The sequence below is a fragment of the Pollicipes pollicipes genome, unplaced genomic scaffold (assembly GCF_011947565.3).
Source record: "Pollicipes pollicipes isolate AB1234 unplaced genomic scaffold, Ppol_2.1 Scaffold_7262;HRSCAF=8765_pilon_pilon_pilon, whole genome shotgun sequence".
Taxonomy (NCBI): Eukaryota; Metazoa; Arthropoda; class Thecostraca; order Pollicipedomorpha; family Pollicipedidae; genus Pollicipes; species Pollicipes pollicipes.
In genome coordinates, this window is record NW_023597055.1 from 6237367 (window position 1) to 6261027 (window position 23661).

A 23661-nucleotide genomic window follows, 5' to 3' on the forward strand; every position below is an offset into this window, starting at 1 on the left:
AAAAGTGGCCTTAGAACGCACAAATTGTTATTTGCACCATTTAAACTTACTTGCAAAAAAATTGTAAAAAAGCCTACGCATTTAAACTTAGAATGGTTATCTGCACCACTTAGAAGCACAAATGGTTATCAATGCCTGCACCTAACTTTTCCACTAGTTAGACACGATTGCCTTTTTAATAGTGGAAACATTATCAGGAATAGAAAAAAAACAGGGGCATTATATCATCCTACCTCCAAAAGTTATCACTATTTTCCGATAATGATTGGGGTGTAAAAGCTTCAAACAAAGACATAAAATAAGTAGGCGGCAAAGTTCACTATATGATGACAAACATGCCGTCTTCAGGTGAGCTTTAAACTTTATATTTGTCACGGCTCAGAACCAGGGGCGTGCAAAATAACAGTATCCGGGAGGGTCTGCTATCGATACATAGAAGATTTGGACAAAATATCACAATTTAAAGGGAATGTTCCACATTTGAAGATATTGAGGAAGGCATCAGATATGATGGGAAAAGCTCACTTGTAACTATTGGTACGCTTTCAAGGTTCAAAAACGACGCTAGTTGGCAAAATTTCAAAGTTTGTAAAAATGAGCCCGATTACGTCATTGTTTGATGTCGTTATGGAATGGTTTTGTGACGACAGCAATACCTGGCAGTATTTGACAGCCAGGCCTAAAGAATACCTCAAAACACACGAAAGCTGACGCTAACCGGTCATTCTCGTCGCGGGGGCTGCGTCGGGTTGCGGATTGGTGAGCAGTTCGTTTGTGGATTTTTTGTCGTGGTGCTGGCCGTAAGAAAAGCTTTGGTGGACTGTTTGACATACGCAACGTAGCGATCGCCAGTTTTTATGGCAGATTACTAATATCAAAGCACGATATGCTGCGCTGCTGCTGTTGCTGCTATGCTATTGATTATTTTGTCAATACTTTATTGTCGACCCATCGTTGCCTGCAGTGCTGTTGTCCTGACATTGGTATCATGTAATCTGCGCAGTAGTTACTTTCTTTATTGTTTGTAACTGGCAATGCGGTGTCATGCGAAAATTGATATAGTTGTAAAGTTGCTATGAATTGGTTCTCAATGCATCGCTGTAGTAAAATGGTAAGGTTGGGCTACCAAGAATGTTTTTTTTTTGCTTCGGAATATTCATGCAATTCATGGTTAACCCTGATGTAACCATTGTGGTGCAACGACATTCTTGCTGTTAAAAGTCCTTTGGCGTTGTTTAATCAGTTGTTGCCAATCATTCATAGATTATAAGCTGCTGTCTTATAGGCTTGACATAGAGTGGTCAACCAATGTGGTATATTGTGTAATGGCACGGGCCAATAGGTTCATTGCGACACTACTTCAGTGCTGTACTGTGGCATGACGTAATGAACAACGACATGGTGCTTGCACTGCAATCATTGCTGCTTTCATGATAAATTTGATCATGAAAAGATGGGTCAAGTGTGCCCTCTTGTATTGACTCCCCACCTGACATCTGAATGACCAAAAACACATGATGCAATATACAAATCACTTTCAGCAAAGCAGACAACCAATAAGTGGCACTACTTGCTCAGCCTATTTTTGGAACTTAGGTGAAAAAGACGCGAGCATACCTTTCACTTCCACAGTCATGCCACATGCTTCAGCCATCAGGCTGCTTTACTAAAAAATAACAGGAAAATTTTACATGTAGTGAAATGCCACTGCAAACATGCCGACCTTGCACAAAGCTGTATACATGGCAAGTGGATGCAGTTATGGTTGGATGAGCAAAATACAAGGAAGTGTTGAAGCTGCCAGTGCACACAAGGCTCATGACAAAAAATTATTAAGTGCTATCCATGACACCAATAACAGTACCGTTCCACCTTTCTCAGCGCCCAGCATTTCACGCAAGTTGCAGTGACTATGATACTGATGACTCACTAGCAATGCTCGTCTGCATACCAAATTTGTGAACGCAGTACAATGCGCATCAGTAGCAAAACAGCTCTTTATTTTGAAATTATTTAGGGAAAGACAATTTTGCAGGACCATAAAATGTGAGCCTATATTGAGTATGTCCATTAATGAGCTGCACACACCAGCCCCTACTGCTAAAATGAATTGCTGATATAATGACATTCAACTGATTAATTGCATGCTGTAATAACTCATAGGTTCAAAATGTTGGAGAGATCATAATGAGGTACCAGCTTGCTTATGTACACCCCTGCAACATAAGTGCTAGTGTTCCTCTTAGTTTGCCAGGATACCTTTGTCATTTTCAAACACAAGCATAAAGGTAGAGGCAGGTACCAATATATCACATTTTATTGGGAGTCAATAGATTTAAAGAATATCAAAACAATGTTCTCTCTCAGACGTACAAACCCTGCACGCACATTCCCCATCACATATTAAATGTCATACATTTTATAACGGCGAGGCCCTGTGCTCTCTGACTGCAGGATATCTGTATACAGGTAAGACAGTATTAATAGACTGGATCCTCGTAGATTAACCAGGAGAATGAAGAGACAGGTGTGATATTTTGGATACATGCCGTTATCGAAACGAAGGACACGGCCGATTTCGTTTCAAGAAAGGCATACATACGAAATATGGCATATATATATATATATATATATATATATATATATATATATATATATGTGCTCCTTCTGCATAACATGGCATCCTGTAGCGACCTTACCTACATGTCTCTGTCATTCCAACTTCCTTATATGTTAGACTAAGGCAGAGCTTACATTTTTGGCATTTTCTTATTGACATGACCGCGCCCTAAAGCACAGCAGCATTGCTATTCCTTATAAGCGCATATATATATATATATATATATATATATATATATATATATGTATATATATATACACATATATACATATGTAGCATAACAGAGGTGTAGTTTCCTATTTAGTTGGGGAGCTTCAGTCCCTCCCTCCCAACAACTTTGGGAAGAAAGAAGGTAAAATCTGGGGAAAAAATATATTTCTTGACGTTTTTTGGACATAGGCTGAGCTATTTTTCACTTTTCGCCCCCCCCCCCGGCCCGTTTTGTGTAACTAAATCGCTAATATAACAATCATGCATATATAGCAAGTGCTTATATATATATATATATATATATATATATATATATATATATATATATATACATATATAGCACGTATATATCCGAACTAACTCTGACACCGACAGAGAAATTCGCTGACGTTCGGAATAACGCCATGACACCAAAGACCGAGTACGAGTGCTATGGCGACTTGACATTGATCGATGCGACCATTGTGCATTGAATACATACAAACGACATGCTACGGGGTCATTGTTGCTGCATTTATGACCGTCCAGGAAAAACTAAAACACTCGTAGAACAAAATTTACATCTGGCTCTGGACACGAGACACGCGGTTGTACGCTTCCTAAGGAATATGACGTGATTGCTAATGTTCAGCTGATATGACAAACCAAGGAAGAATTTCGTGTGATAGCAAAGTTTTGTTTCACGAATCATCAGGTGTCTTCCGGGCTCCGCATTCGCAATGGTGAGTTCCGGCAAAGCATAAATGCGAATGCATTGCAACCAAACAAAGCATGCACCGAGACATTGAAAGAAAGGAGATTTATTTGAGTGGCTTCAAGGCTTGCAAGTTTACAAGCACCATTTGTGGAAGAGCACGCACCATTATCCTGAAGCATAATAATAAGACGGAATCTCCTCATATGGACTCAAATGCAATACGTCGCCGTTAAGGTGCACCACGAGGCGCAGAATGAACAGCACACCGTCACATACGCAATTCAGATCGGTGCTGCGACATTTACTCTGGGCGATGACACTGTTTTAATCATCAAAGCAGAAACTAGAAGTTCAATCAACTAACAGAAACAGAAATAATCACATTTCTGTCACTAACAGCATCTAGCCGTAGTCAGCCATGATCTAACTGTAAAATGTCTAAAGCTGTGCAAGCCTTGTTGAATTAAGTAAACATTCCCGTATGTTAGGGCCCCTATACCACGCTGTTTTGGCGCTGGACACGGTTGTGACTGTAGACTTGTGAAGACGGAGAGTAAAAGTCCGACCTGCCTGAAAAGGCTGATAGTGGCTGTGCGTGAATGACCTAAACACATGTGATCCGACCACTAGGCTGATATGTGACTGTGCGTGAGTGACCTAAATATAGGTGATCCGACCACCAGGCTGATAGGTGACATGACATGACAGTGGTTGTAAGACGTGGCAAGCACGGAACACGCCAGAGTAATACGGCTCCGCTACGGTTACGAGTCAGGAGCCAGACGACCGCAGTCATGCTCTTGCGCAGATAATCGCTTGATGTGTGGCGCGACTCGAGGGCACGGTTTCATTTGTTTGTGGGCCATGATGCGGTTGACTCTCTTCGCTGTCTCTCACTTGATCTCAGGCGTGAGGGCATGAAGAAGCATCGGTCATGGTATGACCAGGGACCAGTTCGGACCGCCTGGGATGCAGGATGATGCACGGCAGAAAGGCGACCTATCCGTTGGTGTACAACGCTTCGTGAGAGACCAGGATACGGCCCGTTCTCTTCCGGCGTGGCGTACGCCAGGCCTTATCAGCTCCTGATGGCGGGATTTTCTAGACGGATGGAGATCCCGCCATCGACGATTATAGGAATGACCACAAGGGACGGGGTCGTCGGACAGGTCGGTCAGGCCGCGTCCGCAGAGGGCGCCGGCCGTGAAGACCGTGAGGCGTGAACACAGGCCACACCAGGCGCTCGCTCTCTGGAGGTGAGCCCGCCGGCCCGCCTCTCTGCGGTCCGCCTCCCTGCGGTCCGTCTCTCTGCGGTCCGCCTCTCTGCGGTCCGCCTCTCTGCGGTCCGTCTCTCTGCGGTCCACCTCTCTGCGGTCCGCCTCCCTGCGGTCCGTCTCTCTGCGTTCCGCCTCTCTGCGGTCCGCCTCTCTGCGGTCTGTCTCTCTGCGTTCCGCCTCTCTGCAGTCCGCCTCTCTGCGGTCTGTCTCTCTGCGTTTCGCCTCTCTGCGGTCCGCCTCTCTGCGGTCTGTCTCTCTGCGTTTCGCCTCTCTGCGGTCCGCCTTTCTGCGGTCTGTCTCTCTGTCGTCCGCTGGGGCCCCGCACAGACCACGCCGGGTGTCCGTTGTGCCCAGCCGTGCCCCCCCCCCCCCACCCCCACGCCGTGTTGACAGCTGCGACTTTGACGAATCTGGCCCGGATGTCACACCGGCTGGCATCAGCCATGCTGGCCATGCTTACCGGTCGGGGCGGCCGCTACACGGGAGGCCGCTTTCTGGGATACGTTTCGTGACACTTGGCCAGGTGTTATCGACGGGTGCTAAGCCGTGAATCCAGCACTCGCGGCGGCGGTCAGAACGCTTTTCTTGAAGCGTCTTGAATGCGTAGCGAAACCCCAACCGGAAAAGGCATTCGGCGAGCAGCGTTGCAAGGCGGGACGTTTGCTGATTCAGACTTACAAGGCAGGCGTGCGATGATTAAAATCATGAACCTCGGTGAACATGTTGCGTTTCAACTGTGCCGCTGTGGTTCGGAAGCCCATCAGTTTAGCCGCGAGGCTCTGGCACGGCACCTGCGCACGCCGTGCCAGCATTTGGCTAAAGTTTTAATGAACGCTATCGCCATCACTTTCTGGTGTTTTTATGATCCAGTACTGCCACAACACAGAGTTTGGCGTAAACGCTGGCGTACACGCATAGATGCTCAACGGGATATGGTTCGTCCCGATAGTCCAGTTGGTTAGAGCGCATGCCTTCCGACCCCCCACCCGTGGCGTGGTGTGCTCGAGTCATTTTTAAGCGCTTGTTGTTTGTCCTTGCCACCTATTGCCTGCGGCCGTTGGCAGCGTCCGCAGTAAAGCTCAGGGCCGCGTTCCCCATTATTAGCATCTGTCCACAAGTTGCAACTTATGACGTCAGAGGTAAGTGCGTCACAACAGCTCTTACGGCTTGGAGATAAGTCGCTTATGTACAACGTAGTCACTTAAGTCGCCATAAGTAGCAAATTAAGTACTTCGCCAATGAGGAACGCGGCCCAGGCAATGCCAGAGCGCAGGACGGACATTGCGGACACCAAGCATTGTGGCACGTTAAAAGTTCGTCAGCAGTTTCTGCCGATGACCTGGAATGTCACGATTGGATGGTACGGGCCGTGACTCACACCACAAATGTGTCCGGAAGAAAGTCGAGTGGAAAACAAAATGGCAAGTCGATTCTGAAAATGCCGACCTAAAAAGTTTATGGACTGAAGGCTGGCAGGGATTAAAGTCGACGGGTATAAGTGAAAATGGAAAGGTCAAAAGATAAAAGCTTCAAAGGGACGAAAGCCGGCAGAAAGTCCACAAGAAGCTGGTGAGTGCCTTTCACAACACAGTCATTATCTTGAGCACTGACGATCTCAATCATCAATACAATGTTTGCATTGTACTGATCGAGTTACATTGTATTTTCAATAGATTGACAAGGTCAATGTTTACTCTATTGCGCCGTTGGTTCGTGCCTTCTGGTATGTTGAAGGTCGTGACTTGGCATGGAATCTCTGAAGTCATAATACCGAACAGCTGCTGAACAGAGGTGCAGCTTCCTGCTTAGCTGGACCCCCCCCCCCCCTCAAACTTTAGGAAAAAAGAGGGACGAAACCGAAGAGAGCTCCATTTGTCGACGTTTTACGCAAAGGCTAAGTCATTTACCCTGCTTTGCGCCATCCCTCCCCCCTTTCCCAACTGATATGACACCACACCCCTGGCCGAATAACCAGGAGCTTAAGGCATTCCTCGCTGATATCAAGCACCATAGTGTTGTCTGGAACGGGTATTTACCATGCGGGTGATTTTAGGGTTTCATAGTGCGGACGCGGATTCACTGCCAACACAGTCGTACAACAGACACCGTCTGCTGTCATGCGGCCGCCCTGCCTGCTTCACTCCCCTCCCTCTCCCTAGCATAAAACGCAGCAGGGGTGAAAGAAGTTTTTTTTTCTGTTAGCGACGAAATTTGGAACCGTTCAATTGTCACATAGAGCCCAATCTTTCAGAAGCCGTTGCAATATATCTTAAAAGTTTGCGCCATCGGGTGGAAAGGATCGGGGCTCACACAACAACACTGCTTAGCGTGAGCTCTGGTCCCAGAAATCCATCCATTTAAAGGGTTCGGATCAAATCTTTGAGAAAGAAATGCGATACTCCACAAAAAACGAAGCCAAATTCGATGCAATGCGGCATAATAATCAAGCATTTTCGCTTCGAGAATTCATTTGACTTAAGTATCATTTCCTGGCCATCAAACACTGAACGATGGTTGAGACTATGCTAATGAAATTAGATAAAGGTATACTTAACATAACCAGCCCAGAGACGCGTGGTGTCAGATTCAGTTGGGGTAGGGGTGCCTCCTAGCTAGGGATGTAGTCTCCGGTTTAGTTCATAATCGCAAAATAAGTCATGTTTATTCATAAAGTTTAAATCACAATTTTTAGGGTTTAGACCCCAAGCTTAATTTTGAGAAACTACATCCCTGCTCCCAATTCTGGAAAAGGTGTGCATCGAATTTGGGGGAAAATTGTTTTGGGGGAAAAATTGTGAATCCTGGAGTCAGTCTGTGCCGTTTAATCGGAGGCTGTTCGTATACTGTTTGATATGTGACGTGAATCTCGGCCGAAAAATATGCAAAAAACACTTATCTGTGGGGCGTTATAAAAACACTGTGCCACCCCTGATCTGTAGTGGCGGCACTGATACAGCATGGTTTGTAGTATAGTTCTGTCACCTGCTAAAAACTATCCTGATTAAAGCTACTATGTTTGGCGGTGCCTCGCGGCTCAACTTGCTCATGCAGCGAAACGTTAACGTTTCCACATGTGCACTTAACTTGTGTTCTACACTCGCTAGCGCTGCAAGTGTTAGCGAATGCAAACCAATACTAAGCCCTGAGTTTCGTCTAGCTGGGATTGTCTGTTGTGGTATGGTCTGGTCTGTTGTAATTCGTTTCCATTCTCGCAATTTTGTCACCAATTTGCTCGCAAAAGTGCTCGCTCTTATCATCGATCATGTCCGGTAAATCAGAAGTTTGTTTCACCCCTGAAGACCGGAACCGTACGCCGCTGAGCAGCCGACGAGAGCCAGATGATGGTGGAAATAGGTGAACCTTTATTTGGGCGCCGTGTCTAGACCCTCGGGTAGCAGCTCTCCACGAGGGCCACCTCGAAATTTGTCTAGTCCCTTCCTGCCACATCCGAAAGCATCATGCTCCGTCTAGTCTCGGCTGATGTCGGCTTGTTCCCTCCGGCTCCGCCCGGTTTTGTCTCCTTTTCCTGGTTCCGACGGGCCCCATCTGGTCCCGTCGGATCCCGTTCGACTCCTTTCGAGCATGTCCGGTGACGTGTTATGCTGTCTGATCGCGTCCAGTCGTGCGTGGTCCCGTCTGCTGTCGTCCGATTCAGTCCGGTCCTGTCTCATCTGATCCATCGGTCTCGTCCGGTTCCGTCCGACCCGGTCCCATCTCGTCCGTTCTCCCAGATCCCTCCTGGTGCGATCTGGTCCTTTACTGTCGGCCCATACCGTCCTATACTATACTACGGTCCTATACCGTTAGCCGACGTCCCGTCGCATTCACTCCCATATGCCTCTCCCGTGGCCGCCACTTGCCCACCTCTCATACCAGGCGTCAAATCCTGCTGACTTTTCTCCGAGCACCAGTCCTCATGACTTTTTGCGTTATCACTGTCGATGTTCAGTCGTCCAACTTATTTCGTTTCGGCTTTTTCACTGTCGCCTTTTGCCCGTATCGACTTTTAGCATTCGACTTTTTCCGAATGGAATTATAAACCTCTTGACTTTTATCCTGCTCGACGTTTTTGCTCCTGTTTCATTCGACTTTTTGTCCGGGAACCAACAACAAGCATTTCTTGGCATGAGCTGTGATTCCAGAAATCCATCTATTCAAAAGGCTCCGACTAAAAGAAAAAAAAACGTTGCGACAATCCCGCCGCTGACCGTCGCCGAACCGTAGCGGTACTCGGTTCAGCGACCCCGGGAGCAGTGCCACGAACGATCGCAGCCGCCCGACCCGCAGCGGACCAATGAACCTTCGGGGTGACCAAGAAAGGGACCAATGAACGGACCAATGAACGGTCGGGATGATGAATGAACAAACCAATGAACGGTCGGCCCGGGATCCAGCAGCCTCAGCGGCGGCCGCAACGCGCATATGTTGGACACTTGTTCTAAGCTGTTTGGATGCCTCACTTTTATGCCACAGTCACTTTGCCACAGTCACTTTTAACTTTCCCCGGATATCATAAACTTGCGAGAATCAATGACTTTGGGAGCTGTTAAAATTGCATTGGTCCCCCGAAAGTGCGAAGGATCTGTTGACGTCATCACCGCCGGCCGGTTTCAATGACCGCAATCTTCGCCGCGTTACCATGTTCAGAGGGTCCAGATGGGAATGACATGGAGGCACCATGGACACTAAAACAGTCCATCCTTGGACGGATTGTCTAAAGCTGAAGACTTCTCAGATTGTGAAAGGAAGTGATTGTTAAGCCAGGGAATCGCGAATGTCAAGTTCCTGAGATGGCCAGACGCTGATAATTTGTGCCCGCATTGTGACGAAACTCTGCAACCTATGCGCATATTTGCTTTACCACGTTATGTAAAATACTCCAAATGTACATAACAACGAAAATTTCATCTTGCTTCCATACAAACTCAATGAGAGGTTTTGCATTGTGATAGACCTCCCTGCCGGCTGGCGTCCGCGGTTTCAGATTGGCCTGCACCTGAAGGATCATCACGCCTGACAGCCTCAAGCTGACAACCTCTTGATTCCATGGAGGTCACGCTATCCCCTGACTGTGGTCCGTGAGTCTAGCTCAACGGAAGTAAGATATCGAGGAGGTGCCTGCAGTCGAACGCCGTGTCTCTCACCGCCCTGACCTGGCTGCCATTTTGCTCCCGCCGTATGAACAGATGACACGTTGAATAAGCTGAAAAAAGAAAACCCCGATACCCACCAGGCTGAGGCAAACCATATTAGCCGTGGCTCAAATCCGTCAGTGGGTCAGTAACACTGGACACCGTTCTCTGACATGCATTTCGTGACACTTGCACAGGCATCCCCACCACACAACACGGCGAGAACGCCTCCACAAACCCGCCGCCAGGGCGGCGCGCGGCGCGTTTCGTCGCAGGCGCTGATCGAAGGCGCGGCGCGGAGCCATGCGCGCCTGCGGCGGCCACCACCGTGTGGTGGCCGCCGTCGCCGCCGCCGCCCGGCCGCCACGCGCTCGCCAACGACAAGCGTGCGACGCGATCGCCGCGCCGCACTACCCTCCGGACGACGGTCTGGCGCCGACAGACCCAGCCGGACGCGGGGGCCGGTCCCGACCCGCGGCCGGCGCGCCGCGCACTGCATCCCGCGCACCGGCGGCGTCCGAGGCTGCCCAGGTCCGAGGCTCGGTACCGGCCGCCTGGCCGGCCGGCGCTAAACGTAGATCTTCTCCTCCTTGCGCTTCTTGTTCATGACCGTGCCGGGCTTGTGCTGGGCGTCCGGGTGGTTGGCCAGGTCGGCCGGGCACTGGCTGATCGGGGAGTTCACCAGCAGCTGCTTCAGGTCGTAGAACACGGCCGAGTCCTCCTGCGTGATGAAGGTCACCGCCACGCCGTTCTTGCCGGCTCGGCCTGCCCGCAGGGTACACCGGAAGGTCACGGTGCGCAAAGGTCACCGTGTACACAGGTCACAGTGTAGAGAGGTCACAGTGCACAGAGATCACGGAACATAATGGCATTGGGGGACAGGTGCCATAAGGCATAGATCGCGGTATCGAAAGGACACAACGTACAGCGGTCACGTTCGGAAAGGCCACAACTGATGATTGGGGCTTCAGGGCGCGCCGACGCCCACAAAACGGCCGAGGTCGTCTTGCGCCCGAAATGGCCTCCGTCCCAGAGATCATGGTACTACAAGTTTACGGTATAGAGGCCACGGTAAAGTGGAGTCACGGTATGAGGGCTACATCACAAGGTTACGCCATGGGGAGTGCACACCGTGGAGAGGTCGCACTACACTGCGGGCGCTATTCGTATGGTATCAGATGCTCAATTCCATTTTCAGAATCCCACAACCTTACAAAAAGCGCACACTACTCACGAACCACTGCGAACGCACTTTACCTCATTAAGGATCAACTGGATCGCTCGCTTTCAAAACAATAAGTGAATCGCAAGCAAAATCAACGCCAAACAGGATAACGTTCATGAAAAATATGCCTCCCACAACAGCGGCCAGACGCCACGACGCTTTTTGCCCCCCCCCCCCCTATTTCACCCCTCCAGCCCCATGACCACGGACCTGTGCGGCCGATCCTGTGCGTATACGACTCGATGGTCTTGGTCATGTCGTAGTTGATGACCATGGAGACGTCCTTGATGTCGATACCGCGGCCGGCCACGTCTGTCGCTACCAGGATGTCCTTGCTGCCCGCCTGCGGCGACGAGAGAACTCCAGTGACGCGGGACGGCCTCACAGCGACCGGGACAGCGCCGGGGTACCGCGCCGGCCCGTGGAGACCGACAGCTCGTGTGGCGCGGGGCCGCCGGCCAGCGCTGGTCCGCGGTGGTCAGCCAGTAGGCCCCCCGCACATGGGCAAGGGTTCGGTACAGGGAGCTCTGGACGCCTGTCTGGGTACCAACAGACTGAAATTAGCTGTGTATCTTCAGACTGAGGCTGTGGATGCTTTCAAAGCCATTGCTGCCTTTTGTGTACCAACGGACTAACATTGGCTGCGTATCTCAGACTCAGGCTATGGATGCTTTCAGAGCAATTGCTGCCTTTTGTGTATCTTCAGACTGAAACTATAGATACATGTACATGTATAGATACGTAGATACATATAGATACTGCCTGCCCTCAGGGGCTTCGACCGGCCCTTCCTGCGTGCCTTCTGACTGTTTGGATCCCATTAAGTTGACACCCCTTACGTCTTTATTTGAACACCCCCTTACATCCCAACGCTACTCTGCACACGCTGGAAATAATGATTGAGGTTTGAGGCTGTCCTATCGGATTATATGTACAAATGGTGGAAAATTGGAACCGTCGTCCCCGTACGTCGAGGCCGACGCCTCACAGCGGTTGAGAGCGACTGTCGGTCGACCAACGGCGAATGCCGCCCTTGCCTGGACACTGCCGATCGTGCCCTCAGGCTCGCCTGCTTGATCTGAGACCGGCGAGCGTGCCCTCACGCCAGCCAGTGTACAGTGACGCTGCCGAGCGCACCTTGACACTGCCGCGTGTATCTCTACACCAGTCAGCGCACCTCGACACTGCCGAGCGCACCTTGACACTGCCGAGTGTATCTCTGCGCCAGCCAGCGCACCTCGACACTGCCGAGCGCACCTTGACACTGCCGAGTGTATCTCTACACCAGTCAGCGCACCTCGACACTGCCGAGCGCACCTTGACACTGCCGAGTGTATCTCTACACCAGTCAGCGCACCTCGACACTGCCGAGCGCACCTTGACACTGCCGAGTGTATCTCTGCGCCAGCCAGCGCACCACGACACTGCCGAGTGTACTTCCACACCAGCAAGCGCACCTTGACACTGCTGAACGCACATTCACAGCAGCCAGCGTGCCTTGACACTTCCGAGCGTACCTTCACACTAGCCAGTGTATCTCGACACTATTGGGGCAGGTATCTGATACTGCCGGCGTGCCTTTACACCAGCCAGCGTACCTTGAGACTGCCGAGAGCGAACTCGCGCTGCTCCTGGCCCTTGCCGCCGTGCAGCGTGGCCGCGTTGTAGCCGAGCTTCTCGAGGCCGCGGGCCAACACATCGGCGCCCTTCTTCTGATTCACGAAGATGATGATTGGCGGGTCGATACCCTGCGGGCGAACGGACAGGTCGCGGGTCAAGCCAGGCGGGGTCAGGTCACGTCAGGTGGAGTCGGGGCAGGTCAGGTCAGGTCTGTTGCGGACGGTTGGCCGGGTGTCAAATGCGGTGCAGACAGTGGCGGGGTCCCAGAAACGAGGCGGCAGCGCAGGGCTTTAAGAAAAGTGATCCACGCAGCCGCCCAGCAAGTCACGATGAGCATACGCCACGTAGACATGCATGTCATCATCACGTGCATTTGCGCAGCTGTCTTCAGCATGCCGATCGCAGCGACCGCAGAACAATTGTCCCCAAAGCGGCCCCCCGACCGACCGAACCCCGCCGCGTGCCCACCGCCGCGGCCGGCCCACCTTCTGCAGGATGGCCATCAGCTTGGTGCGCTTCTGCGACTCGGTGACCAGGTGCACGATCTGCTCGACGCGCTCCGCCGGCTTGCTGCCGCCACCGATGTAGACGACGGCCGGCCGGCGCAGGTAGTTGCTGGAACACGGACACAGCTCGAGATGACCGGGCCGTCGGCGACGACGTCTGCCGGGCGCCGCGCAACGACTCCGTCCCGTGTCAGCTCTCCGTCTTTTCTGACCGCTCCCCGCAGCAGAGTCCGTTCCGTTTGAGCAAGCCGCGAACAGAGGCAAGGAAAGAACCTGCGTCTTTCAGGCCGCTCTCTGAGCGCCGATTACTGCGTGTGCGAGCTGCTCAGGCGAAACGTCGGACGCGTGAGGTGACTCCAGAAAAGCACGTGCATGCGACCATAAAGGATGACGTTATCGACACACAAACACGCTATTCTGTCGTTCCTGTCTACCTTTCTTTCCACGCTTCGCCCTGCCTGCATTCATCTGCCTCGCCGCCACCACGTCACCCTCCCTGGCTCCCTGCCTCCCCGACTCACCGCGCCAGCCGCTCCACAGACGGCGGCATGGTGGCCGTGAACATGACCGTCTGCCGGTACTTGTGCTTGGACTTGAAGTTCTCCATCAGGTGGTCCTCGTCCTCGGCCTCGTCCGTATCCGGCTTGGCGTTCGAGACGGGCATGTGGTCCAGGATCTTCTGCACCTGTGGCGCGGCCGATCCGGCGTCAGCTGGACGGCGTGGGGGGGGGGGGGGGGGGGCAGGGACATCGGCCGCACACCACGGCGCAGCCGGGACCGCGAACATGAGCAGGGTGCCAAGATGCCGCAGGAGGTTTCTGGACAGCGGCGTGCCGCTACGGCTACGCCGCCAGCCTCTGGACGTGGGCATGTCACCGCGTGACCGGACCAGACCAGACCCGAAGAGCGTGACCCACACCACGTGACCCCAGCATCACCTACCGTCACGAGCTGGCTCTTGGCCCAGCGGCGCAACACCTCGTCACATCCGCCGCACCACTGTGCCCTCCCTGCCACCATCGCCGCGCCTGCAGCCTGCCCGCCCCGCACCTTACGGTTCAACTTGCTCATGCAGCGAAACGTCAACGTTTCCACATGTACACTAAACTTGTGCTCTACACTCGCCGTCCACTGTGCTTTCATCGAGGGCCGTCCACTGTGCCCTCTCTGCCACCGTCGCCGCGCCTTCAGCCCGCCCCGCCCGGCCGCCGCCGCCGCCGCCCACTCGCCTCCGGCTCGAAGCCCATGTCGATCATGCGGTCGGCCTCGTCGAGCACGATGTAGACGCAGCGCGAGAGCACCAGGTAGCGGTTCTCCAGTACGTCGATCAGGCGGCCGGGGGTCGCGATGACGATCTCGCAGCCCAGCCGCAGCTTGAAGCCCTGGTCCTCGCGGCTGAGGCCGCCTGCCGACGGCCGGGGTCAAGGTCAGCCGGCAGGGTCACGACAGGTCAGCCCGCAGGGTCACGGCAGGTCAGCCGGCAGGGTCACCACAGGTCAGCCGACGGGATCACGACAGGTCAGCCGGCAGGGTCACGACAGGTCAGCGAGCGGGGTCACGCGCAGACATGCAGGCACGCGGCCAGTCTGGCGTATGTTCAGAGTGCGTGCGTTCGCGGAAGTATTCAGGCATGCGCATTCCGGCAGGCATGCAGACTTGTTCATTCACGCGGACCGTCCGATATAATTCCCGTGCGCACACGTCCAGACACGCGTGCATTTGCACAAATGTTCGGAGACATATACTTTCAGAGGCACTGGGACATACATACACGCATTCACACAGACATTCAGACTACATAACGACCGTTCCCAGACATTCGAATACGTGAGGTGGCACAAGTCTGCCCGTGTCAGTGAGTGTCAGCGCCGCCACGCGGACACCCCGACACTCAGACACCGGCCGGCCAAGTCAGCGGTGTCAGGGAGACGCCCGACACCGGGCGGCTGGAGCACAGGCGGCCCGCGGACGCGCCAGCGCCCCCCTCCCCCCCCCCCCGCTCCTAGCCATCAGCGGACATAGCTGCGGAACGGTGCCGAGCCAGTGGTGCGCCATCTAGACGGTGGCGGCGCCTCACAGTGGCCAGCCGGACAGTCAGACGGCGAGGCTGTTGGCATCCCAGCACGTCCGGTGGCGCTCTTATATAAATTCGCGCGTGGGCGACGCGTCAAAAATCCACGTAGTCACCATCCGCATGCATGACAGGCAGCAAACACAGACAGCGGTGCTCCAAGCTAAAAACAAAAACAAAAACAAAAACACACCCCCACACACACGCGCACGCGCACATGCACGCGCACGCACACACAAACACACAGAACCACACCCCGATGCCGCGACTCATCGCGCGACGTCACGCACCGATGACGTCACACCCGGGTGACGTCACGTACCGATGACGGCGACCGTGCGAATGCCGAGCGGGGAGCCGAACTTGTTGGACTCCTCCTCGATCTGCTGCGCCAGCTCGCGCGTGGGCGCCATGATGATGGCGTACGGGCCCTGGTCGGTAAGGCCAGGCCAGGTCAGAGGTCAGGCCACGTCAGGTCAGGTCAGGTCAGGTAGCAGGCGCACGGTGGCCACGGCGGCCGCATCACACGACAGGGAAAACGGAGCGGATGCGGTGACAATGACGAGTCTCACTGAGCGGCAGCGAGCATGTTACTAACGCCGCAACTGAACCATCCCAGCGATGCCAGGCTGCCAACTCACAGCACACTTACGACGCGTCGGCTCGTGGTCGTGTGTGCACATTGGGACGCCAGAGCAGCCCACTCTTGCGGCCCTCTGCGGTCCTCACTCGGAAGCTCGCCGCGGTCCGACCGAGTCCAGCCGGCCGGTCCTCACCTGGTCCTGGTCCTCGATCAGCGTCATCTTGGGCAGACTACGGATCCACACCAGCAGCGGAATGAGGAAGGCCAGCGTCTTGCCCGAGCCGGTCTCCGCCACGCCTGGCGCCAGGTCAGCGGGTCAGGCCAGGTCAGGTCAGGTCAGGCCAGCAGGCGGACCTCACACAGTCGCGCCGAGCGGGTCATCCCCGACATCTCCAGATCGGCTGCGCGCGAGCGGCCGGCCTCTCGGCACGGGTGTGCCTCACGAGACTGCCGCCGGGGGAACGTCGCCGCGGCAACAACGCACACACTAACGCCGTCGACTACGCCTTGACGTGCGGCGGCGCGAGGCGCCGCGCAGCGCGCCACAAGAGGCGGCAGCACCGCGGACACGGCTCCGACATCGCGCCAGCGCGCTGACCTATGATGTCGCGGTTCTGCATGCCGATGGGGATGGCCTGCCGCTGGATGGGCGTCGGCTCCCGATAGCCGGCCTTGTCGACGACCTCCAGAATGTCACGCGGGATGCCGCTCTCCTTCCACTTGCGGATCGGACACGGCACCTTACCGCCCTGCGGGGGAGGGGGGGGGGGGTGACGGTCAGCTCGCGCACGCCGGACGGGACCCGGAGCGGTCGGCTGTGGTCGGAGTATGGAGCATGACGATCAGAGCATGCCGTGACAAGCAAGACATGACAGACATGTCATGGCATACATGACATGGCAGACATGACATATGACAGACACAGCATGGCATGAGAAGAATAAGGGACATGATAGATGACATGACATGATGGGCATGGTATGACACACATGACATGACAGACATAACACGACAAACGTGACATGGCAGACATGACACGGCAGACGTGATATGACTGACATGACACGACAGACCTGGCATGACTGGCATGCCATAGCATGACATAACATGACAGACTTGACATGACATGCTTAACATGACATGACTGACATGACACTACTGACATGACAGACATGACATGTCACGAGCATGACAGTCAGTCAGGCGTCAGACCGCTGGGCGGCGAGCCTCGCGAGTCGTTCTCGGCCGACACACCACACATGACACCATCAGATAGACGGACTCGGCCGCCGTCTCAGACAGCCGCCGCGTCAACGGTGAGCGGGTCAGCGCACGAACATAACCCCGCGACAAACATGACACAGCGCTGACCGAGGCCGATTGGCAAAGACGCGACCGCCCTGCCGCGACGGATATCCATATCCCGCCGCAGAGTGGCCGCGACATCAAAGCCAGCAGGCGGTGACTGATCCCGTTCACCGTAGAGAAGCATCACCATGTGAGATGGCGGCGCCGTATGACTTGTGCAGCCCCCCCCCCCCCCTCCCCCTTCCCCTCCTCTGCCCGGCCCGAAGCGTGCCGCCGGCCGCTGGTTGCCGCCGGGGCCGGGGCCGGCACCTTGATGCTGATGTTGTAGTCCTCGCGGAAGATGCGCCAGTCGCGCTCCGTCATGTTCTCCACCTCCTTGTCTGACCAGTGGCGGTCGTCCCAGCGCTGCTTCTCCTCTCGCCGCTTGACCTTCTTCAGCCTGGGGCGCAGGGAACGGCGTCTGAGCCAGCTGGGAGGCACAGAGCCAGCTGGGCGGCACAACCAGCTGGGAGGCACAGAGCCAACAGGGCGGCACAAGCCAGCTGGGAGGCATAAAACTAGCAAGGCAGCATAGAGCCAGCTGGGCAGCATAAGCCAGCTGGACGGCACAAAGCCCGTGGGGCGGCACACAGCCAGCTGAAAGACACGGAGCCAGCTGGGAGGCACAGAGCCAGTGGGGCAACAAAGAGCCATCTGGGTGGCGCAGGGCTGGCTGGGGGGTGCAGCACGGCGCATGGAGAGACCATGGCGGCGCGGGGCGACAACGTAACGATGGTGCGCGCAGCTAATGAGAGGTTAGGGACACAAGGCCCTGATGGCCCTGAAGGGACACGAGGTCAGGAACACAAGGCCCTGATGTCAAAGTTCCAGTCGCATGCGTATGCGTGTAGAAATAACCATCATGCATGCACACAGAAATAACACCTCAGATGAATGTACAGGTATGCAACTGACTAACTGATTTCATGGCGCAGGAATAAACGAGGTTTGCGCTTGCAGCTATGTTTCCCACCTCTGCACCTCCTGGTCCTTCTCTGCGGCGGTTCGGCGGTTCTCCATCAGTTCGCCGTAGAATTCGGTCTGTTCCTTCTTCTGCGTCTTGATGTCGATGCCCGCGATATGACCGCGGCCGAACAGCTGGATCTGCAGGCGGAGGCCAACCAGCTGTCAGCGCGGCTCGACCTGCACCAATCGGCTGAACGGACGGGCAGACAGTAGCCAATCAAATCCCAGGACAGCTCGGCCGATCAAACCCGGCGAATGGGGAACGGGATCAGCCAAAGCCTGCGCGCACGACCGCCGGCCACAGATCAGCCAGGGCCTGCGCGCACACCCGTGACTGCAGAAGGAAGCACAAAAACAACACGCAAAAACGGCCCCACGACAGGCAGGCCGCAGAGCTCTGCCAAGGAAGCACGCCTATGGCCACCGTGCTCGGGGCAGCTACGCCAACAAGCGCGGCGCGAGCAGCGGCCCTCATCCCTCGGACACACCGCTGTCCTCGACGCCGGTGCACCCCCACGCCTCGTCCGGACGCGCCGCCAGTCCCACCTGGTGGCGCTCCTTGTACAGCTGGTTGTAGTCGGTGGACGTGTCCTCGCCGGCGTCCCAGTCAAACACGAACTTGCGGTCGTTGAGCCGGCGCACCCGCCGCTTTCGCTTCACGAGGCCCAGGTAACGCTCGCGGATGGCTTGCTCCTCGCGCTGTTTGTCCTTGCTCACCTCCCCCTGCGGGTCACGGCCGGTCAGCGGCGGGCGGCGGGCGGCGGACGGCGGACGGCGGACGGCGGACGGCGGACGGCGGACGGCCGGCGGCGCGCAACCGATGGCTCACGTTCGTGCCACACAACTGACGGCCTCGTGTTTGTCTGGCGCCACTGACCCCTGGCTCGTGTTCGTACGACACCACTGACCGCCTCGTGTTTGTGTGGCGCCACTGACCCATGGCTTGTGTTTGTGCGACGCCACTGACCCCTGGCTCGTGTTTGTAAGACACCACTGACCCATGGCTCGCGTTTGGGCGACACCACTGACCCATGGCTCGCGTTTGAGCGACACCATTGACCGCTGGCTCGTACTCGTGCGACACCACTGACCCCTGGCTCGTGTTCGAGCGACACCACTGACCCCTGGCTCGTGTTTGTGCCGGTCGCCGCGCGGGTCGGGCCGCTGCGGTCGTCGGTAGGTCTCTTGCCGCTGCTGCCGCCGCTGCTGCTCCACACTGCGCTGGCCCTCCGTCTGGAACTGCATCCGCTTCTGGCGCTCCTCATCCTGCAGGCGACGTGTCTCCGCCACCTGGCGGACGCAAAGACAGACTGCAGTGCGGGAACAAGCCGCTGATGGACGCCACGGGCCGTTGTGGACGATCGGTCGGGGTGCGCGTCCGAGCGAGTAGGTGATTATCGATGTTACTTGCAATCAAACTAACAAACCAAAATACAAGTAGTGCCACATTACGCCCATTATATATGGCAATACACCAGTACACATAGATGCGCATGTACATTACAAGCGCTGGTTTTATGCACACGTTCGCGCTATATGCGCTTTCATCTCTGCAAACGAGCACAACGTTGAGGATTACTCCCTCCCTCTCCCTCTCTCAGCGTCGCACAGAACACACGCATGGTCTAAAAACCATCCCTGTCAGACGGGTTCCAGATGCGTGCATGCCCGCGTGCACGGCGACCGTCTGTTACGACTGTCTGTTGCCGTCGCGGCCGCCGAGGATGTCCCGAGTGGCTGGCTCCGGCGATCCGGCGGGCCGGCGCCGACCACACACCTCCTCCTGACGCTTCCGCAGCGCCTCCGCCGCCCGCTCCTCCTTGGTCAGGAACTTGGGCTTGCTCTTGGCCTCCTCGTCGGCCTTCTTCTTGGCCAGCAGCTCCTCCAGCGAGAGGGGTTCTCGCTTCACGGCCGAGCTGTCGTCCGTGGCCTCGGGCGAGCTGACGACGGGGTGTCGTCGCTGTCAGCTGAGGCCGAACACCCGAACAACAGGGGCGGGGCGAGAGTGGGGCGGGGGTGGCGCGGGGGAGGGGCGGGGGAGGGGCGGTCGACACGGCTGCACGGTGAACGCCAATGGACGGCTCTCTGGGCTTGCGAGCCGGCCGATACTGCGTGTCGGTGGTGCCCAACCATAACATGCCGCTAAGCCTGTTCCAAGCCATTCGCACGTGTGACTCTGGTCTCAAGATTGTACGCGAGAAGGAACGTTGGACACAACACGCGACTGGTGTGCTTCCGATGCCACGGATGCTTTGGATTCTAGCCTTAATAACCGACACAAGCGGGGAAGGATCTTGCCCGTGACGTCGAAAGTGCCGGACGCATCCGACTGGCGCACTCACCGCTCCTTACTCCCGCGTGGGGAACGAGAGCGGCGCCGACCGCGTTCCCGGTCTCTGTCCCGGTCCCGGTCCCGATCTCGATCCCGGTCCCGGTCCCGGTCCCGGTCTCGGTCCCGATCTCGGTCTCGGTCCCGGTCGCGGTCCTGCTCTCTGCCGCGGTCCCGGCTCCTGTCGTGGTCCTGGTCCTTGCCGCGGTCCCTGTCTCGGTCCCGGTCGCGGTCCCGAAGCGGTTCCTTGTCACGGCGCTCCTTCTGGCCCGGCGAACGGCTCCGGCTCCTGTGGCGGGACAGTCAGTGACATCAGACGAGAGTGACGTCAGACGAGCGTGACGTCATGACATCTTGCTCACTGGCACTGCAGCTTTCTGGAGTCAAATATTTCAAAAACCAACATAACAGTGCTTCAGATACCATCCATTCAATGAACAGGCTGTGCATGAGATGAACAAGCTTGTTCAACAAGCAGCAGAACAAAAACAAGAGAGTGAGCAATGGTTTCCTTCTGACCTACTTTGGTTAAAGCCCTCTGGTCACAGAGATGGCATTTCAGTTATTGGGCAAGGTATGTCTTACACATTCCTGGATTGGAGATATATGTGCAAGTCAGCTATGACGCAGATTTCTGCATGAGTCAAGCGCATCTCAAACTCACAGCAGCATGCATAAGACACGTCACACAGTGTGTGCATATTTTTCTCCATTTGATGCATGTGTGACATGCGTCGAAACCCACTCACTGCATGACGTGTGCACACTTGGATTCCTTCATCCTAACACAAGCCAAGAGCTTAGACGACAAAATATTTGAATTTCAAATATGCTACGCGTTTAAAGCCCCCGACGACTCTGCCAAACATCACACTGACGACAACCAGCGTCGGCTGCTGCACGCCTGGAGCTTGATCCCCTCACGGCAACCTGATGACGGCACACGTCAGGACATGCACAACACGCCCTCATCAGCCCATCACAGCAGGGTGGCCCCAGTGGGGGGGGGGGGGGGGGGACAGTTACCTGGGCCGTTTCCGGGCCTCCCTGTCATGGTCGCGCAGCCTATCCCGCTCCCTCTCGCGGGGATCACGCACGTCGGAAGGCCCTCATCAGCCCATCACAGCAGGGCTGCCCCGGTGGGGTGGGGGGACGGTTACCTGGGCCGTTTCCGGGCCTCCCTGTCGCGGTCGCGCAGCCTGTCCCGCTCCCTGTCCCGCTCCCTCTCGCGGGGATCACGCACGTCGGACGGCATGGTGCCTCAGCACGTGGTGAGAGCCACACCTGAAATGGTCACATGGGTGACATGGTTAGAATCTGGGGTAATGAGACCACCTGCTCATAATGGCACCCTGGAATGTCAATGAATGGCCAGTGAATGCAATGCAGATCAAGTCAATGGCTGACAAAATGTGGTAACAGTGATCCCGACATTTAAAAATGGGCACCTTTTCACGGTTCTGAGATAGCCGTGCCTAAGCTGCACAGGCATAGAGGGCTGTAGCTCAGGTTCACACAAGATCCTAGTGATTGCTGAGGATAACATTACACTGCTGCTTATTCCAGGAAAGGTAAGAATGTTGCACATGTATAATTATACGCAGGCAGCTCGTAACACCAAGCATTCAAAAGCTGTGATCATGACATCTGGATCTAAATTTTTACGCATATAGATAGATAATATACCAGACCAGTTGAATAAACAGTATGGAATAGCAGTTGCCCGCTTCTATGTATGCAGTTGATTGCAGTATTCCTGGCCAAAAATTCAAAGTTCATATTTTTGTGCTCCAATACTATCAAGTCACCAAATCCAGAGAAAAGCCTTCCAATTAAAATAAATAACAGAGCCTTCATGGCATGCATAGGGAATTGGAAACAGGCTTAGCCCAGGTTATACACTGAGCTGCAGTCGATGCACCACTGTTAAAAGGACTGACCAAGCATGGACATGATAATTTCCATATCAATCCATGCACTGGCCTAGAATAAATAAAACAGTGGAAATTGTTGAGTCCTAAGACTCCTAGGAAAATGAAAATTATTGTAATGCACCATAGAATGACAGCTTGCTGAGCCCAGATGACAAGCCTGAAAAATAATAAGTCTGATTCATGGTACTAAATCAAGCTGTTGGCTACACTGGGATATAATACATCAGACTAGGCTGTGCCAGACATAGGTCACTGGAGGAAAATCTCACATGTTTTTTTGAGAGGCACCATCATCTCTCAAACAAAACAGTGCTCCCAAAACATTCAGGTGGAAACTTCTATTATTTAACAAAAATATGTATATGACATCACAAATCAAAATAACTCAGTGGTTGTCATTTAAAAGGAATGCATGCTGCTGAATATATGTACGTCAAACTTTCCATACTGAATGAAATACGTACCTGCACGAATTATTGTCAGCACCAACAGCACCAAGTCTCGTAACTGGTAATAGAAAGCCCTCAAGCGAGCAGGAAGCACGCCGTAACGCCAAAATAGCAAACTTCTCGCACAGCAGCAAGGCCCTAATTCTCAGACTTCAGTGCCACGAACTTCCAAAACAAGATTTCACCAGCGTAACCGACGTAAATGAAAGGTTCGACAACGGGAAATATCCTAATGTTTCACGACCCCCGCCAACCTAACCAACTGTACATAAACGCGTACTCGAAAAGATCACGATTGTAACTAATGCGCCAGTTACGCATGAATATCGAAAACGTTTAACCCTGCGTTTAACGCTGACCATTGAGTTGGCCAAACAAATACCGTTTCAAGGTGGCTACCTTCGACATCGCTGGCAATTATTAGGCGCGCTCATCCAAGCGCCTGACCCGGATAGCGTGCGTGTGACAGTCTCAGTGGTGCTCATTTGTGCCATCAACCAAACAGCTTGTGGTCATTATTTGCCCACACCTGTAGGACCTCTGTGGATTGCCGTAAATGTTAACAAAAAACGAAGATTGCTGTAAACTTTTGTACATTGTTGGCATGTTAAGACCACTCGAGCTGTAGTGCGATGACATTTATTACATGCCAAAATAACCAAATTGTCTTTAATTCATTGCTGCCGTTTTCGCTA

At 54.4% G+C, this 23661-nt stretch overlaps 1 protein-coding gene across 1 annotated transcript; it reads right to left on the bottom strand.

Moving 5' to 3' along the window:
- Positions 1-10341: 10341 nt before the first annotated feature.
- LOC119113996 (putative ATP-dependent RNA helicase DDX23) lies at positions 10342-23211 on the bottom strand. Its single transcript, XM_037238232.1, has 17 exons — positions 22982-23211; positions 21744-21867; positions 20597-20872; positions 20032-20194; positions 19377-19544; positions 18801-18977; positions 18262-18392; positions 17559-17688; positions 16540-16690; positions 16135-16238; positions 15681-15789; positions 14517-14692; positions 13809-13972; positions 13267-13396; positions 12760-12909; positions 11372-11504; positions 10342-10701 (listed from the first exon to the last, which is right to left on the bottom strand). Exons 2-17 carry the CDS (start codon positions 21836-21838, stop codon positions 10505-10507), a joined length of 2454 nt encoding a protein of 817 aa, XP_037094127.1. The 5' UTR covers positions 21839-21867; positions 22982-23211; the 3' UTR covers positions 10342-10504.
- Positions 23212-23661: the final 450 nt, after the last annotated feature.

Bases quoted from the DNA above. Each gene is read 5' to 3' on its own strand.
- LOC119113996 (XM_037238232.1), bottom strand. From the start codon at position 21,838: ATGCCGTCCGACGTGCGTGATCCCCGCGAGAGGGAGCGGGACAGGGAG. The intron at 16,691-17,558 runs GTGCCGGCCCCG...CCTCCCCCGCAG, and splicing joins ACTACAACATCAGCATCAAG to GGCGGTAAGGTGCCGTGTCC. The intron at 13,397-13,808 runs GTGAGTCGGGGA...TCCGTGTTCCAG, and splicing joins TCTGTGGAGCGGCTGGCGCG to CAACTACCTGCGCCGGCCGG.